This window comes from Protopterus annectens, chromosome 10.part0, assembly GCF_019279795.1.
Source record: "Protopterus annectens isolate FY-2018-M chromosome 10.part0, PAN1.0, whole genome shotgun sequence".
NCBI classification, from domain to species: domain Eukaryota; kingdom Metazoa; phylum Chordata; order Ceratodontiformes; family Protopteridae; genus Protopterus; species Protopterus annectens.
Window position 1 is genome coordinate 125242703 of NC_056744.1, and position 18705 is coordinate 125261407.

General features: G+C 39.4%; 1 protein-coding gene across 1 annotated transcript in view; it reads left to right on the forward strand.

Moving 5' to 3' along the window:
* Window positions 1-18705, forward strand: part of HELZ (helicase with zinc finger) — a 3197037-nt gene that overhangs the window by 1860224 nt on the left and 1318108 nt on the right. Inside the window, exon 18 of the mRNA XM_044085095.1 lies at window positions 7313-7458. Coding sequence (XP_043941030.1) covers window positions 7313-7458 — 146 coding nt within the window. The remainder of the gene's footprint in view (window positions 1-7312; window positions 7459-18705) is intronic.

The following is an 18705-nucleotide window of genomic DNA, read 5'->3' on the forward strand; positions in this document are numbered from 1 at the left end:
AATCAGACTACTAGGTATTTAAAATTTACTTTTCAATATCATCAGCAGGAAATTAATTTTCTTGATGTACAGATTTTCAAAAAACAAAATAGTTTCCACTCAAAAATCTGCCGAAAAAACACTTTCTGCAATGCATATTTACATTATACTAGTCACCACCCTATCCATCAGAAAAGAAGTATTGTAAAGGGCCAGGCAGTAAGGATAGCCAGAATGACCACCATAAAGGAGGACGTGATAGAGGAATTTCAGAATTTAAGGAAGATGTTTCTTGAGAGAGGCTACCCGGGGTATTTCATTGATTCAATACTTGAGGAAGTTGGTAAAAAATTGGGTACCGTGTACAAACCATTGCTGAGTAGTATTAATCATAAACCAGGTGATATTGTTGGTTTTGGTAATACCAGGGTTGGCATTAATTTCCAGCAGGCATGTGTAGTACAGTTTAGTCCCTTTTACTCCCAAGTAAAAACAACTTTGTTAAAGAACTGGAACATTTTCAGAACCAATCCTGAAATAATTCGGGTTCTTGGTGATAAGCCTATTTTTTCCACCAAAGTAGGTAGTAATATAAAATCCTTGGTGGAGGTTACTAGAATTTCCAATGAAAAACAGAGAAACTCATATGGTAGTAAGCCTTGTGGTAGATGTCATTATTGTTCATATGTAATGCTTGAACGTGACATTATTATTAATAATTCTAATAAGTGTCATATCTATTTGAAAAATGGTAACTGTCGTTCCAGTAAACTGGTCCATCTTGCTAAATGTAATTCCTGTTCATTCTATGTCGGAAAGACAGAAAGGATGTTGAAGAACAGGATATATGAGCACTTATATGACATGAAAAGTGGAAAAAATACTAATGCATTATACAAACATAGTGGTTCATGTAGAAATTTTAGTGGTTTTAAGTTTGGTATCTTGGACTTTGTCACAGTGGATGTGAGGGGGGTTGTGATTGGCAAAATAGGTTCCACAAGAAGGAATTGATGTAGCAACTTAGATTAGCTGCTGACCACCCCCCGGGCATTAATGAACATCTTTCAATTATGCCTGTTTTGAAAGAGAAGGCAGAGTTAGTATAACACACTGGCTGGTCAGTCAGTGAAGTAATTTTTAAATATATAAAAAAGTTTTTTATTATGTTGAAATAGTTTAAATATGTAGCATCTACATTCTTGCATTATAGCTTTTCTTAAAAACTTAATATTCTTATATATTTTTATATGTATACTGTAACAGTATACATTTGTAATATTGGATTAATTATTTAATTTCCATTCATTATTCATGAGATCTGGATGTTTAAAACATGATTTGTTAGGTTTCTAAGCCAATGAATTCAAACTGGGTGCTATTTAAGTTTGAAAGTTCATATATTAATTGTTCTGACAAAGTCATACTATTTGATGAAAGCGCTTAACTAACTTGTGTATTTTGTATCAATAAATCATATCTGTGGACTCGCAACGTTGTGCTATTATCTGTTATATAACTTGGCATTATACATGTTGTGGCTGAACATCTCGTATACTTTGACAATAGGTACTTTGCTGGTATGTTGGGAAGCTTACCTGGGCTGTTTTTTTTCTCCAGAATTTGGTAGCTCCAAATTAATAAAATGGAGTCTGAAAACTCTTGAAGAGGGGGAGTGTGAAAAAGTTCTCTTCCTGTTCCTGAGAACCTAGATTATGTTGTGGTACATGAACAGAATAAGTAGCACTTGCTGCTGCTGTTTGCACCACACAGTACAAGATTGGCATCTGGTCATGGACTGGGGCATCACTCTTATCAGTTGTTCATGTACTTGCAGATGTAATTACAGCAGGGAACATCCTCATTTGCAGTGTCAGTCTGTCATGGAGTTATGAGTAAGAAAATCCTGTAAATGTTTTCTGGAAATTGTGTACCTTTGCCATGTGGGAGAAGATGGTACTCTACAATTGTGCTTGGTTCTTTAGGGCAAATGACTGACTTACAAGATCTCTTGTAAATCCACTTTGAGCGGCATAAGAGAAATGTTATTTCAACAGATATATGTACTGACCCAGTTGATTTTAGCTGGTACATTGTTTCTTTTCAGTATACTGTGCTTGTTTTGTTTGATGCTGCCAGAAATGGATTTTTTGAAACATTATAGAATGTGTACTTGCCTACACCGAGCTGTCTTTTGTGGCAGGTAAGATGTCTGTTCTGTTTCCACCTTTCTGTCTGTATATTTTATCACAGAAATTAGAGAAGAAAGAAAATAAGCCATCCTTGATGTCTCGTGATGGTGACTGAGAAGACTGTGATTTCAAGTTCTCGGATCCTGGTCTGTGCTGGAAACTCTCTATAAGCCAAGGAAATTGCTCTCAGATGAAATAATTGGTTCCACCTCAGAATGTGACTGTTCATTTAGTTCCTGTGGTTCCCTCTGTGATAAAAAATAAATGGAAACCAGAGGATACATGAAGGATCGAAGACAAGAATTAAAGTGGGAGGGTTCCACTGTGATAAGTTGTGTTTGAACAGAGGAACTAGGAAGAAGTGTACTGTTTCTTCATTTGCTTTGTATTTAGAGCCATTGCTAAAGAAAATAAGGGACTCAGAAATGCAAGGACATAGATGGTATGGTAATCAAAAGTTGGTTTTATTGGCGAGTATTATTATTTTTACCTTATAAATCCAGAAGGAGGCATCTCGGTTTTGTGGAACATTTGAGACACTTTCATATCTTTAAGGGATATAAAATTGATGAAGATAAAGCAAAAGCTATAGCCGTAAATTATGAGCCCACACACACATTAGTTCAACAATATCCATATTTATGGAGACAAGATAAAGATGCAGTGTTTAGGAGTATGGATTAAAAAGGCTACTGTTATGGCAGCTGAGGATATGTGGGATATGGGAAGAGACTAAAAAGAAACAGGAAGCACCATTTATGGGTAGTAAGATACAAGCAGTGAAAATGTTTTTAGTCCCTTAATTTTATATTTGGTCAAGCATTTTTTTTTAAACAAGAGGAGAAGTTGTGGGCAATAATTAATAAAGAACTGAAATAATATATTTGGGGGAGGGGGTTAGGTGAGAGAAGCTGACCTGTCCAGTAGAACCAAGTGGTTTAGTATTCCTTGATTTAAAGGGCTGTTTTAGAGCTACACAGTTAAGGATGATATACATAACACAAGCAGAAGGTTATAATTCAAAATGGAAAGGGATTATTATGGTGAAGCTGGGGCGAAGTTTAAGAAATAGAGAATGGGAGTTTGGATGCAGATCCCTACAGAGAATAACCATGTAGAGTATTATATTCATAAAGCTGTGCAGATTCTAAGATTAGAGAAAGGAGATTTTGCCATTAGAGATGATTGCAAGCAGGGGTACAGAAAATAGGCAAGAGGGGCTGGAATTTACTGGTGAAAACTAGCAAAGGAACAAAGATATAGGGAACAAATCATTAGAGAGGGAAAGGTAATGGAGTGGGTTGAGGCCATGAAGGTGTTTGGACCGCAGGCTAGAGACTGCCTTCCCTTCCAAGTTTTGATATCAGTGTATAGGCAAAGAGAAGGGGATTAGGGCATCTTAAGTGACAGAGCTGCTCTGGTAGACTTCAGTTGAATCTAGAACAGAAGCTGCTGTTAAGAAAAGGATAATTCTTAGGCTTGCAGAATATTGCTTGATATCAATAAGAATCAATCAGAGGAGGTTAGAAAAGATTGGGAAGATGGACTGGAAAACAAGAGAACAGTGGAAGGACTTGTGTATGGCTTTCAAGTATGCAACATGGTGTAGAAGGATTAGGATTTTTGCTTTGAAGTGTTTGCATAGGTATTTTATACTCCAAGCAGAATTCAAACATTTTTCTTCAGGTAGATGGCAAATGTTGGAGGTGTGATGGGGAAGAAAGAGGCAACTGAGAACACATGTGTTCGGAATGTAATGAGTTCGCAGATTTTAAAAATTCCTACAGAGTACTCTGTCAGAAGTAATGGGTGAGGAAATGGCTGCAACTAAGGGAATGATTATTTTGAGCTGGGACACAGGATCTGAATTTCCTTGCTATATTAAGATCTTACTACGTTTAATTCTGTTGGCTGCAGAAAAAGCAATTACTAGAAAATGGAAATCAAAGTCTAAACCAACTGTATTTGAGCTATTGAAAGTTATATGAGAGAGAGAGAAAAGAACTGGAAGATGGATCTTTAGAAAAGGGAAGGATCAAATGATGTAGAAATAATTGGTTATTGTGGTAACAATACATGCAGAATAATGTTCAGGAGGAGGAGTAAGGTTTAAGGGAAGGCCAGGAATTCAGCAATTTATGTAATGTAGGACTAATGATAGTTACAACGAAAGAAAAAAAAAGATGTATAATGTATAGAAAATGGGAAATATGTTAATATGGTTGATTTTTTTTTTCAGTTAATGTATATTTGCCTATGTATTAAGTGATAATTTAATAAAGATGTTTAAAAAAAATAAAATCTTCCACTCACCAGATAAACTCCTTTCTTTTAAAGAAGTTTTAAGGTAGGATGGAGGTGCATCATATATTGCCTTATTTCATTTAGTGTGCAGGTTGTGCATCTTATACTTGTATAACTTAGGATTCTGTTATCTGGCATGTGCAAGTCTACAGCATCTCTCCACATCTTAACTTTGTTGAGGGCAGAACTGTGGCCTAGCAGCAGCTGACAAAGCAGTTCTTAAGAGTTCTCTACCTTTGCTGGAATTTGAAGAGCCCTTTCTTGTGGGACTTGAGCTTCATGGTTGAAAGACATAATCATCTTTCATTTGAACCAGCTGGTTCAGTGATTCCTAAGTTGTGTTACTCCAATATGCTGTTCTTGTCATCTTCACCTTTTCTCATTACAGGTCTGAATTGCAAGCCCTTATCTTTAAGGAACTGTGGTGCATTTTCAAAGGATTGAGAGTTCCATAGGACTAATCACATTTCCAAGGAGGGGAGAGACATTGGTTCATTAGACATTGTCTGCCAACTCAGATTTTCCTTGAAAGTAGGTTTTGGGATTGGCATGAGTTGAAAAGCCCATAGTTGTTTTGTTTCCTTTACTTCAGATAGAGGTTGGCATGCATTTGATAGACAAGCCTTTTATAGGTCTTTTGCTGATGCTTCTCAGAAGCATAGCTGCTGTTTCTCTTTGTTGATAAAATGCCTCTGTTGTTGGAATTGTTGCTGTGGCCATTTAGTTACCATTTCTCACCTTGTTACTTGATGGCCTTATCTGTCTGCAACATTGGTGACCTGGGATTGACTAGCAATCCTGGAAGCTGGAGGGCCAACCAAGGATGTGAGCTTGTGTGACAGTGCCTCTTTACTCGGGGCAGCAATCAAGGAGCCTCAATCCTCATCACTGACACTGGTGAGAGGCAGTCACTAAAAACAGGAATAGTTTTACACAGTAATTTCAAATGCAGCTGTCTGCATCAAGCACAATTTCCCCCAAGCGCAGTTCCAAGTGACTGACACACACACACTTGGGTATTTGATTTTCTCACACACGTATTTCTAACATAAGCATCTGTACAAGTCAGCATGATCGTCAAATGTGAGAAAATTATTTATAAAACAACCTACAAAACTTCAGCCAACCATGCTAGCATATGTCACACATGCACTGCCCTATTCTCCCTGACACAGATTGCAATAACTCCCATCGTCACAGCTTTGGTTGCCACTGGTCAACTCCTGTATGTCATGGGTAGAAGGTATTTTATTTTTTCAGCATTTTGCTGCTGTCTGGTTCAGGACAGACATCAACACCAGTTTCACCCAGGAAAACATGCTCATTAAGGGAAGGGTGGATGTTAACATGTCACGAATGACAATGCTGATACAGATGTGCTTATGTCATTGCATGCCCTTTCTTCAGAAGAGACTGTAGGGGGACATACAGAACAAAATTCTCCATGACTTAAAGGTAATAATGGTAGGTTGTGACACCTTTATATCCTCTCTTTCCCCCTGAGAGAGAGAGAATTTGTCAACCAGCTGTGACCAAAAGTTGGTGGCCCAAGTAGCTAGTTGTTCTAGAGGGCATTGGGAAGGGAGAGGTGTTGATTTCTAGCCTTTGACATTCTGGTCAAGGGGGAGAAGACAAAAAGTTTAAAAATGTGCTACTGTTATACTATGTTTCTAGGATTCTGGCTTTAGTATTTCAGTGTTTTGACTATGCATTCAGAGGTTTTGCTTCCTGGCCCTCTTATGGCACTGATGTGCATGTGAGGTTTACATTACACACACACACACTCACCCGCACTCATGAGTTGCTCTTTATTTCACTTTCTTTATTGCTGCTGCTTTTTCCTGTCTGCTGCTTTTTTTTCCTTCAGTTTTTTTGTTGCAAGTTAAACTGACATTGGATAACCTGGCACTGGCTAATGCTCATTTCTTTTCTTCTTTTTCTGTAGTTTGTTAATGGTTGTGTTCCTCTGACAACAGTTCATTTCTTAAATATTTTTCTCTGTCAGGCAGCTACTGTGTCACTAAACTTATGATCACCAGAAGTTATATTTTGTCTTAATTACTCTTTGTGTTGGTGATTTGTTATAGAATACAGGCAGATGTGTGGAAGTATTGTGATTGCAAATTATTCCAAGAAAGACAAGAGTGCAGATTTTGAGGTAACATTGGAGGTGCATGTATTGTAGGTAAGCGATTTTGAGGCAACTGCTGGGGATTCAGATTATAGGGTTTTACTTTTCAGGGCCAAAATTTTAGGGTTAGGATTAGGGTTGAAATTGCATGGTTTGGTAAGGATTTTAGGGATGGAGAGTCTGTTTTAGGATTAGGGTTAGGAACAGAGTTTTAGGGTCAGGGTTATGTTGATCTTCTGTGGTTAGAGATAGAGTATAAGGGTTAAGGAGGGAGTTGTGGAGTTGGACTGTAGTACACTTAAATGGCTTCAGTTGCTTACGGTGAATGGGTATAACTTTAGGTTCACATTCTAGGACTTAAGATATGCAGCTAAGTTACATCCACATGCTATAAGTAATGTTATCTTTTTTTTGTTTTGTTTTTCTCTGTGTTATTTCATTGTAACAATGTATAATACTACTATGCTGTTACTGGTCTGTAACCTGATTTGTTTTCCTCCAGAGTCCATTTATATACTTCTGCCTAAGCGCTCATCCCTGACCAGAATTAGTTGTACTTAATGGTCTTTCTTCTTTGAAAAATAAATTCTGGTGTAATGCGGTCTAGAAATACCAAAATATGCTATTCGCTAATTTTAACAGGCTGTACTAATAGTTTGTCAGAGAATCTAAATTTGAAGTTGATTGATTTTTTTTTCTTTTATAGCTCAGTCCCTTTGTATATAGTGAATTTGCCCGTGAAAGAAACCTCCATGTTTCGTTACTTGATCGACTGTATGAGCACTACCCTTCAGAGTTTCCATGTAGGATTCTTTTGTGTGAGAATTATCGTTCTCATGAAGCAATCATCAAGTAGGTGTGAACTTGTTGATATTGTCACAGTTCTCTTGTAAAATCACTTTGAAGAATAGCAATTTTAACAAATCAGGGAGGAAAAAGAATTCATTAAGTTTAGTTGATCGCCTAAAAGAGGCTTACAAAGAAGTGATGACTGATTAACCCTTTTTTTTTTTTTTTTAATATACTGAGGCTGCATTATTTAGACATTTCCTTTTGATGTTAGAAAGGGTTTCCATGATTCCCTTGTCTTTGTTGCACTTGTATCAAATGTTGTGCGGTAAGGCATGTATGCATGATTTACCTGATGTATCTGTGGTTTTCACTGTTGCAGAGAGGTTAGGCTTGTGAGTTCCACATTTATAAGTCTGTTTCTATGTAGCTTTGCAGAGTTGTTGGGAGTGTTGAGGCATTGTGGCTGCCCATTCAGGTAATTGTTTTTTTGGAGAATTTGCTGAGTACAGCTTAAATGAGATCAAATGCAGTGTTATTCCTTATAGTAAAAGTAGAAAATGAACCAAAAATTGAGACGGAAAAGTGCCACAAAGAGCAGAGCTCCAACTACAAAAACAGTCAAAATGAAGCACCTGGAGCCGCAGTAAGTGATTGGAAGCACTCAACTTTAATAAATACACAAAATATGTCTGTACCTTTCCTCTGGAAGGTCATTTGGATGATTGTTTGGCCTCAGCTGTATTCACTCTTTAGTGTTAAGATATAATCTGTGCAGATTTGTGCTGTAAATGTAGCCCGTTGTAATGTATTTCGGCTTTTCCTGGTTAGGGGTCGCCACAGCGGAACTCCAGTCCACTAATGATTGGCAGTGGATTTTTATGGTGCTGAGTTGCCAGCCCGACACCCAACCTCCAAAGAAGGCACACCCATTCATGCACGCACCTACCTGCATGTCTTTACTCAGCTGTATCCACTCCCTAGTGTTAAGATATAATCTTTGCAGATTTGTGCTGTAAATGTAGCCCGTTGTAATGTCTTTCGGCTTTTTCCGGTTAGGGGTCACCACAGCGGAACTCCGGTCCGCTAATGATTGGCAGTGGAATTTTACGATGCACAGTTGCCAGCCCGACACCCAACCTCCAAAGAAGGGCACACCCATTCATGCACGCACCTACCTGCATGTCTTTATTTGTCACTCGACCATGAGGAGGACATGCTGACTCCACACACAAGGCTCTCCAGCCAAGAATCGAATGGAAGAACCTTTTGCTGTGAGGCAACAATGCTAACTGTTGCACCACTGTGGCCCTCTGTAAATATAGCCCGTTGTACCTCCAAATATATGCAGATAACCATGGCCTGTCCGTAAATTTGATTTGTTTTTTTTTTACCTCGACAGTTAAGCATTGACCACCGCTTGTATTTCACATTGCAGACATGGATATCATTTCCATTGTTTTCTCCAAATGTGATACCAGTCCTCCCAATACAAGGAGATAGTTACCATGTAGTACAACTGACATAGAAGCTAGCTCTCTAGGCATATAACCCTTAGTGTCCATTTGATGCTACTTCCCTGTTGTAAAATGGTGTCTCTATAGCTCCCTAAAGAGGGGGTAGTTTTCATTTTCAGGTCCCCCAGATTCATCATAATCAGTGTTGTATCCTCCAGACATATAGAGGTTAGAGCTGTCAGCCACACAGCAGTGCCCACTGCGAGCAGGTGGAGTCCTGGGCCCTTTCAAAAACCTGTTGGGGATCTCGTAGCTAGTGCAAGGTGAAATGAAGGAACCCCATCGCAGTCAACCAGCATATCTTCTTCTTAGAGCCTGTAGGTCGTTTACAGAAAGCAGGATGCAAGATTTGAGGCATCAGTAAGGCACGCAAAACAGGAAAACAGGAAGAGGATTTTGTAAACTTTTCGTGTTCCTAAAAGTAATGTACATTTTATTCCCAGTACTAACTGCTTAGAATAACCGTTTTAAGTGTTTCCTGCACTCATATATGTGCTGGTATGTAATTTTCGCAACCACAAAAATGTGGTTGCGATAATACGCAAGTACCATCAAGCTATATATATATATATATATATAAGCTGCATAGTATGGCTAAAATGCACTGGTTCATCACAGATGTTGATGTGGTGTCATATTCAGAATTTAGGTTCACTGAATTTCCAAAGGGAAAGATAGTCTTTGTTAGCTTAACCACCCTGCTGTTATTACTTGAAATTTTGTGATGAACTCCCAAAAGTTAGATGAGAAATCTGGCCTTTTATACACAAGTACCACATCCAAATACAGGGGTTCATATGTTTTTTCAATCACAACATTGGCATTTTGCATTATACTCCTGTTTTTATTAGGTATGTTGTATTTTTTTTCAGCATTCTGCAATTTCATTGCATCATGACTAAGTTGTCATTATATTACAAGTAAAAAATCTGGCATTTCCCCAGATGTTTTTCCCCATTTTAACACATTTTGGAATGCGTGGTTTGAAACAGCTTAAGTGGTGGTTCAAGTGCAGCAACCATCTCCACTGAAATCCTTTTGTGTAGCCCCAGCAGTCTTAGGTTGTTGTTGTTTGTCTTTAGGCTTTTCCCGGTTAGGGGTCGCCACAGCGGAACTCCGGTCCGCTAATGATTGGCATTAGGTTTTTACGGTGCCGAGTTGCCAGCTCGATGCCCAACCTTCAGCAAAGGCACGCCCATTCACGCATGTCTTTTGGAACACCACTCGACTGTGGGGAGCACATGCAGACTCCACACAGAAGGCACTCCTCACACTCCAGCCGATAATCGAACGGGAGAACCATTTGCTGTGAGGCAACAATGCTATCGCTGCACCATCACGGATTACATGCTGTTAATAGTGCTTCAGAGCTTCATAAGAAAATTGTGAGATTTGAGAATTGACATTTTATTTGCATGTGCCAGATGCAGGGATTCATATGGCTTTACTTTCACAGTGTGACATTCTGGCATTATTTCTGGTTTTCACTGGGGTGTTGTAAATACATGATGCTCAAGAATACACCATGATTGAGTTGTCAGTACATCAAAAAAAAAAAATTTTTTTTTTTGATGTATTACCAGAAAAAAAAGTCCACCTGTAGCACATGGCTAAAATGTCCTGTTGTGAAGTGCTATAGTACTTGGTTCTAGTTTAGCCTTGAGCTGCACTAGACCCTAAAGATAGCCTAACAGTCTTAGATGCATTTGATTACATGATACTTTTGTCTTTACTGCCTAATGGTTTCATAATGAAATCTCAAAGAAGGACCATGATAAATCCTTTTACGCATAGGTGCCAAATGCGAAGGTTCTTAGCTTTGTGTCACATTCCGACATTTTGCACTATGTTCTTTTTCCATTGAGAATGTTCTGTTCAGAGTCAGTAGAAGAGTACTGCATTCCAGAATTTTGGAAGCAGTTGTATGTCACCACCTTACACAAATCTAGCACTTTCCTAGTTCTGACTAATTGTAGACTTAAAGCTATCCTCTCACCCTTTTCGAAAATACTTGAAAACGCGCATTTATAAACAGTTGTCCAGGTAGCTAAATACAAGCAGCATGCCTTCAGAAGCACCAAATGACTTTAGTCCAGCTCTGTCTTATTTTTTATGATCTTTAAAATCTGTAGCCGTAATCAAGGTGAAGACATTATTTGTATGTTCCTTGTATTACTTAACCTCAAAAGTGTATAAGTAGTCCCATATTAGTTTCAAGACTTTATGAAGTAGGCCTTATACACACAGAACAGTGCAGTTGTTCATGAACTACTTCAGCCAATGAATGCAGTGCGTATACTGGTACTAAGTGTTGTAAGCATCACGACCATTGAAATAGAAGTTCCAAAAGACTCTATACTAGGCCTGCTACTTTTCATTCTCTTCGCAAGTAAAATGTACACTGTCTCAATCTCTGTAACCATCGCACAGTATATTAGCAACTCTACAATTCTTGTCTGCAACCCTGTAAACAGCTGCAAACCAAACTACAAAACTCTTTCCCAGGCAGAGAAAATTTAACTGATTGTCTTTTTTTTTAATAGCATTGCTTTCTTGAAACTCTCAATCTTAACAGTATTATGACCAATAATTAATTGATTAGCATATTATATTTGCTTAATACAACTTCAACAGCTTTTGTATTCCTAACAAGTTAGACGTATTGCTTTATAAATTTACAGTCACAGACATGGCATTCTTCCAACAGTTCATATATATTCCTTCTTTGGGTGTTTCAGTTGGCTATTTAAATCAGTTGACTCTGATCCCATAGATACCATTTCTTAGAGTTTCCTATTCCCCTGGCCCTGGAGGGACAATAAGTCAAATTTCATGATTTCTTGGATAATTTTTATAGCAGACTTCAGCACGACAGGAAGGAGTCGACCCACTCATAAAGTACAAAGACTTTATTGGAATCCAAAACATCAACGCATTAACTTAAATCACCGCGTTGATGTTTTTGACTGGAATCAAATAGTCTTCGTACTTTATGAGTGGGTCGACTCCTTCCTGTTGTGCTCAAGACTGTTTCTCTTTTTTTGTGGTGGCTTTATTTGAGCACTATTCCGTTTTATTTCTTGGTTTTATAGCAGTCTGTATACAAGGGGAAAAATTTGCTATTCCAGAGCCTTGTGATACACTTTTTGGCAAGCAATAGAGTCAAGTCGACCAAGCTTCCTACTTTCAAAAGGCTGGTTTAAATTTTCCCTTCTAGCTGTTGTCTAAAGAGAATAATCGTTTTCTGTATAAACTCGTTTTGAGACAGCTCTAAGTAACTGGTTCTTTTGCCACGATCGGCAAAAGTTTGTAATTATTTTATTGCATAATCTGAAACACTCTAGCATTGACTGGGGCTGCTGCTTATACTGAGCTAGTTTGGTGTATACCCAGTGAGCCCTGTCAATCAGTCTTATTCTTAGGAATGCCTGTCTAGCTACTGATAAAATTGGTTATGAAATTGAACACTATCTCAACTCTCAGACCTTTTAAGGTCGAGTTAAACCTCGGGTTTTACCTGCCTGCATGATCTTCTAACCAGTTAACTTGTGGTTAATGTCTTCCTACTTCCATACAATCCCAATCAACAAGCTTGTCGACCTCATTTAGTCTTCAGCCTGACTATATGGTCATGTTGAGAAAAAAACGCCTCTTACATCACATCCATTCACTTGTTAACTTTGACATATTCTTCTAGAGACCCAGATAGTCTTGCTAGTTTGAGTGCATAAGATCCGTCCTGCACTCCATTCTGGTTACTGTCTTCATCCCTGGCTGCCATGTCTGAACCATGTTTATCTCGTGAAGAGAAAGTACACCTGTCTGATTTTACAGTTTTCTCTTATCCTGTCTTCTTTGGAGGCATTCACATTTCTTTATTTCCTCACAGTATAGCAGCCACTTACTAAAACTCGCAATTTGGAGGCTGAAATTAAAATTTAGTCATTTTCCACACTTGGAGAGAAACAACATCCCTTTTATGCATTCTCCATATTTGAAGTCTCTGATGTCTTATGCTAAATTCCAGCAAACTTAAATAATTTCTATTCACTTATACAACACCAATAAGTTAAAAAAGGCTGAAGCATGCATATCTGCAGCCGGAGAGATTTGACTTTATTGGCCTTAATGTACCTTTAAAACTTGAAAGGTAAAAAATCATAGGCATTCAAAGCCATGGATCTGACTTGGTGTGTTCTTAATGGGACATTTGCATAATTCCCATGGGTTGCCACTACAGGACGTTTAAAGTACTACACAGTGAAGATTCTGTCTTGCAGTTTTTGCTGAGTGACCTTTTTACCCTTTGACTTTGAGCCGGGAAGGGGACGCAACCTCTGTCTTGGCTACTCCCTTGGACACTGGTGTGTTTCACTCAGACGTCTCGTCATTGACCCACTGGACAGAGCAATACCAGATGCTTCAGATCCATCTTTCAACAAGGACCACAAAGAGGATTACCAGCCTCAAACAGATGCCCTACACAGACCGTCTCAAAAAACTCCAGCTTTACTCCGTCGCATATCGCCTACTCAGAGGCGATCTCTGCCTAACATAAAAGCTATGTCAAAACCAGAGTTGTTGGACTGCTCCACTTAAAGAAATCCCAATCCCTCCGAGCTACACGCTCTAGGGACTTAAACCTTGTCACCACAATAAACATAACATGCTGGAGGGATAGATTCCTGTCCCAGAGACTTCCCATACTCTGGAACAGACTACCTATCTATATCAAGCAAAGCTCCTCATTAGCAGTCTTCAAGAAAAATCTTGATGATCGGATGGGAGATGGGAAATTCACCCCAGGGATCACTTCTGTGGCTCTGCTTGACAGGGGCACAGGAAAATAATTTTCTTGGGTGGCGAAAGCCAGGGTACCTTTTTGGATAAGCTTATGTAGGCCCTAGGGCCAATAGCCCAGTACCTACCTATGACCACAAGACACTTTTGGGTCTTCTGAAGATCCCCCTACAGGTTTCCAGAAAGTGTTTTCGATTCTCATTTGCAGTCACTCAACTTGGACACAGACATTGATAAAGCAGGAGATTTCTCCAGTCTCCTCCTGAATATACCAGGTTTGGGGAGATCGTGGAGTTGATCCTCTGGTCCAGTAGTGTAGGGTTTGAGTAACTTAACCTCTGTTGCCTTACTGTGTGACCCTCAGCAAGTCACTTAACTAGTTAGCACACTTGGGTTGAGCCTGAAAATCGTCCTTGGAGATCAGTGCTCTACCATGGTCCACAAGTACAGGTAATCAAAAAATGCATCAGAGGGGTACTTGGCCAACTGACCTCTCCCTTCCTTGGGTGAGGAAGTGTTATTCAAGGCTTTCAGATCTGCTCCCTCTACTTTTTGTGTGGTCCCTCACACCAACAGAATGATCAGTCTGCTGACAGAGAGGGCATGGCAGAAGCCCAACATTGTGGAACCAATTCCTCGCAAACCTGGTAAGATTTTGTGGCTGCCAAAGGATAGACTTCACGCAAGCAAGGGCTCCATTTTTGTTTTTGTCATTGTGTGATAGCTGCCATCACGAAAGAGATTTCCAAGGAAAGTTTCACAGTCCATCCTCCCAGTAGAGACTCCTGGACAATGGACTGAGTGAGAAAGTGTGCATGTGCCTTTAGAACCTCTTCCCTGCAGGGGTTGGACTACATTAAAGAAGGCACTGATCCTGTGAGACACCAGGAAAAATCTGAGTCAAAAATGCCAACCATGTTGTCTTGTACCAACCTCCCCATGAGACTGCTTCATAACTAAGCAGATGGAGAGGTTAGAACAACAGGCACTGTCATTCTTAATTGTGTGTCTTGGAAATTTTGAGGACAACTTCAAGGCATACTTTATAAATGCCCCCATAAAAGGTGTCACTTTTCTGGTCAGGATAAAATAGGTGAACAGTTGTGGGCTCAGTTTAAGCAGCTTCAGTATATACAAAAACCCATCAGGATCAAGGCTTAGAAACTTAAACTTATAAACAGACTGACTACTGCACTTACGCATGTTAACATTTTGGCTGTTCTCTCAAAATGGTATTGCTGCCTGCACCTCTCCATTTATATGCACGTGCCCTCACTGTGAAATGCTTCTTAAAGCTACAACACACGCTCTGTTCTACATCCTCCCTCTTTGAGAAGTAAGTCATAAACTGAAAATGACAACATTCCTTGACTTGCAGGTGTGCAGAAACAATCCTTTGACATGCAATTATGCAGCACTAATTCTTTGACATCCCTTCATATAGAACTAAATACAAATAAAACAGTCATGGCCAGGTTGCTGTGTATTTTACAGTAGGTCTAGAAATATGACCTGATTGTTTGACATAAAATTAGAACTGGGTCTAGCAACAGGGACCATCTGTAATGAATTTTCAACTTCAGGGACATCATCATCAGGAATGGGAATAGGTACTGAGACATGTCCTTCAACGGGAACATCGTCTGGGTTGCTCTGAAGTCTAGAGCCTGTATCGCAGGTACGATGCTGCGATATCTCTTCAGACACCAGAGAAGATGCCTGCGATTTCTTCTGTATTCTATACCTTCAGATTCCACTAAGTAGGATCTCAGCTCGGCACATATATCTCTCACTGGACCAATTTGATCAAAACCTTTCACCGTTTGCATCCTCACTCTCTCTCCTCCTTTTAATGGATGAAGAAATCTGCTCATTTTATCATAGCTGGACTTCTGAAAGGAACGCTTTTTAAATAGTTGGGCTTTGATTGCTCTTGTGTTTTTAGCATTAGGCACCAACAAACTGGAACTGATAGGCAAGGTTGTTCTGATTTGCCTAGACAGAAGTCTGTGAGCAGGCGAGCCAAGTAAGTTGTCACTGGGTATATTTCTGAGATTAAGCAAATTCAAGAAAACATCGGCATTGTCACACTTTGACCTCTCTAGTAATTGCTTTGCACTTTGTACTACACCCTCAGCCAGACCATTTGACTTGGGGGTATTCCTCACTACTAGTAATATGGATAAAGTCCCACTGTTTTACAAATTTCTGAAATAACTGATTGGTAAACTGGGCACCGTTATCTGAAATAACTTTGTGTGGACTACCATGGACTGAGAAGTGATGTTTCAACTTAGTAATAACAGTACTGGCCGTTCGGTAGCAGATCAATCTCAAACCAGTTCAAGTAAGACTCTGCCGACACTAAGTATTTCTGATTGTTCCATTCAAATATGTCCATGGCTACTGTTGACCAAGGTAGTTAAGGAATATGGCTTGGCTGAAGTGGCTCTTTTTGCAAATGTGGTTTAGTACTAGTGCATACTGAACAAGATGAAAGTACTTTATCTATGTCTTTCGACAGAGAAGGCCAAAATACTAGTCCTTTTGCCCTTTGTTTTGGTAGATTTGGAACCTGTGTGGCCACAGTGCAAAATCTTGATGTACTGGTGTTGTAAGGAAGTAGTAACAATAACTTTAGGACCTTTGAAAACAATACCATCTTTCATCAACATCTCATCTCTGTAAGGAAAATAAGGTTGCACTTCTGTTGGTACACAAGATTGCTTTGATGACCATCCAACATTGATGAAGTACTTGAGCTTTTGCAAAACTGGATGAGTCTTTGTATGATCTCTTAGCTCATCAAGTCTTGTGGTAGAAAAATTGCGCACCTCCATGACATTGAAGTCTAAATTTTCTGCCTCAAGCTTTTCTGTGGAATTTCTGGGCAATTTGGATAAGGTATCAGCCAGATAAAGAAGTTTGCCTTTTGTATAGACCATTCTGAAGTTGTGCTTTTGTAATCTGAGCATCATTCTTTGTAGTCTTGCTGGCGCTGTATGCATAGGCTTCTTTAAACTAGTAACTAGAGGTCGATGGTCAGTCTCGATCTGGATAGCCTGGGCATAAATATAAGCATGGAACTTCGAACATGTGAACACAATTGCCAGAAGTTCCTTCTCAGTCTGAGCATACTGCATCTCAGTTTGGATAAGAGTTCTGGACGCATAGCTTACTGGTCTGCCCTCTTGAAGAATAACTGCACCAAGACCGAACTTTGAAGCATCCCAGGAATGAATTACTGGTTTGTGGACGTCATTGTATTTCAATGTAGGTGCACTGACAGTTTTCTGTTTGTCATCAAATGCTCTCTGGTGGTGTTCTAACCATGACCAAGCAACATTTTTGCATGTCAGCTCTCTTAAAAGCACTGATAATTCTTGTATAAGCTTGACCAAATAGCTAACCATACCAAGGAAACACTCTAAGGTTTGGACTTTGGAGCTGGGATCTCAAGAATGGCTGGCTGGCTGGAAGGATATGGTCGTAAGCTTGTACTGGTAAGTAAATGACGTACATATAAGTAACTTCTGGTAGCCTGAATTTACATTTCAGAGGATTGAGCTTTAAATTCACTTCATGTGTTCTGTCTAGAACTTTCCTGAGGTTTCTGTCATGCTCTGCTTCACCATTGCTTCCAAGTAGTAAGTCTACTATTGTAGCACATGGATAACCTGAAAACATTTGCTCCATTGCATGCTGAAAGACTTCACTGGCAGAATTTATTCCAAAAGGCATTCTGAGAAATCTGCATCTACCAAATGGGGGTACTAAATGTAGTCAGTAGTGAAGATTTGCAATCAAGCATTACTTGCCAAAATGAACTCTGCATCTAAGACAGAAAAAAAAGTGGCATTTGGCATGAGGGTAGCAACCTCCTTGACTGTACATACGGGATGGTGGGGCCTTTGTAATGCTTGAGTCTCTCTTGGGTCAGTACATATTCTGATTTCATCTGAGCTTTTCTTATGAGGTACTACCATAGAAGATACCCATTCAGTTGGTTCTGTGACTGGACAAATCACACCTTGTTGCACCATTTTATGTAACTGGACCTTGACTTTGTCGTGCATAGCTGTCAGAACTCTCTTTGCTGGTCTGACCAGTGGACTGACCACTGGGTCTAATTTCATGGAGTACACAACTGGAGGTTTGCTTAGCTTGTCTTCGAAAACATCAGAATACTCTGAGAAAATAGCATTGGTGAAACTGGAACTGGGACGTGCTTACATGATGGACTTCTTTGGTAAATGAAAGCAATTTCATTCTGTAAGTGTCTCTGAGACCCAATAATGACTCCACAGGTCTTTTGACTATATAAAATTGCAAGCTGTAACTGTTCCCAGCTGAATGGCATGAAAGCACTACTGAACCTTCGGTTTGAATCTCTTCACCTCCATATGCAAAATGTTCTGCACAATTGGCCAAATTAAGTTGTTCACCAGCTCTTACTCTAGCAAATGTTTCTGCTGACATAACATTGCACTTTGAACCAGTGTCTGCTTTGAGCTCCATGGGTTTACCATTGATCAGGACAGTACAAAACACTTTGTTCTTTGCCAACAAATCTACTGGATTAACCTTTTTACCAACCATTGATACACCATCTACATAGAAAGTAGAATTGCAGCTTTCTATATGATCAACTTGCTTTTTGAGTGACCTTTCTTCATAAATGAATGAGGTTTGCTTGGTTTACAAAACTTTTGAAAGTGGTTCCATTGTTTACACTTGTGGCATTGTTGATCAAATGCTATGCATTTCTCTCTTTTAGATTCATGTTTGGCACCACAGTTATGACATTTAACAGTAAGATTTGACTTGGGTCTTGCTGACTCACCCTCATGATGCAGTGAGTATGTCAGTTTGACTGAGCTAGTCTTGGAGCTTGCTGGAAAGTTACTGGTTCTCCTTGGAAAGCCTGCAGCGGCTGCAGCTGCCATGTGCTTAGGCCTTTTTCTGCCACATGCTGTATGCTGTCGGTTTGCTC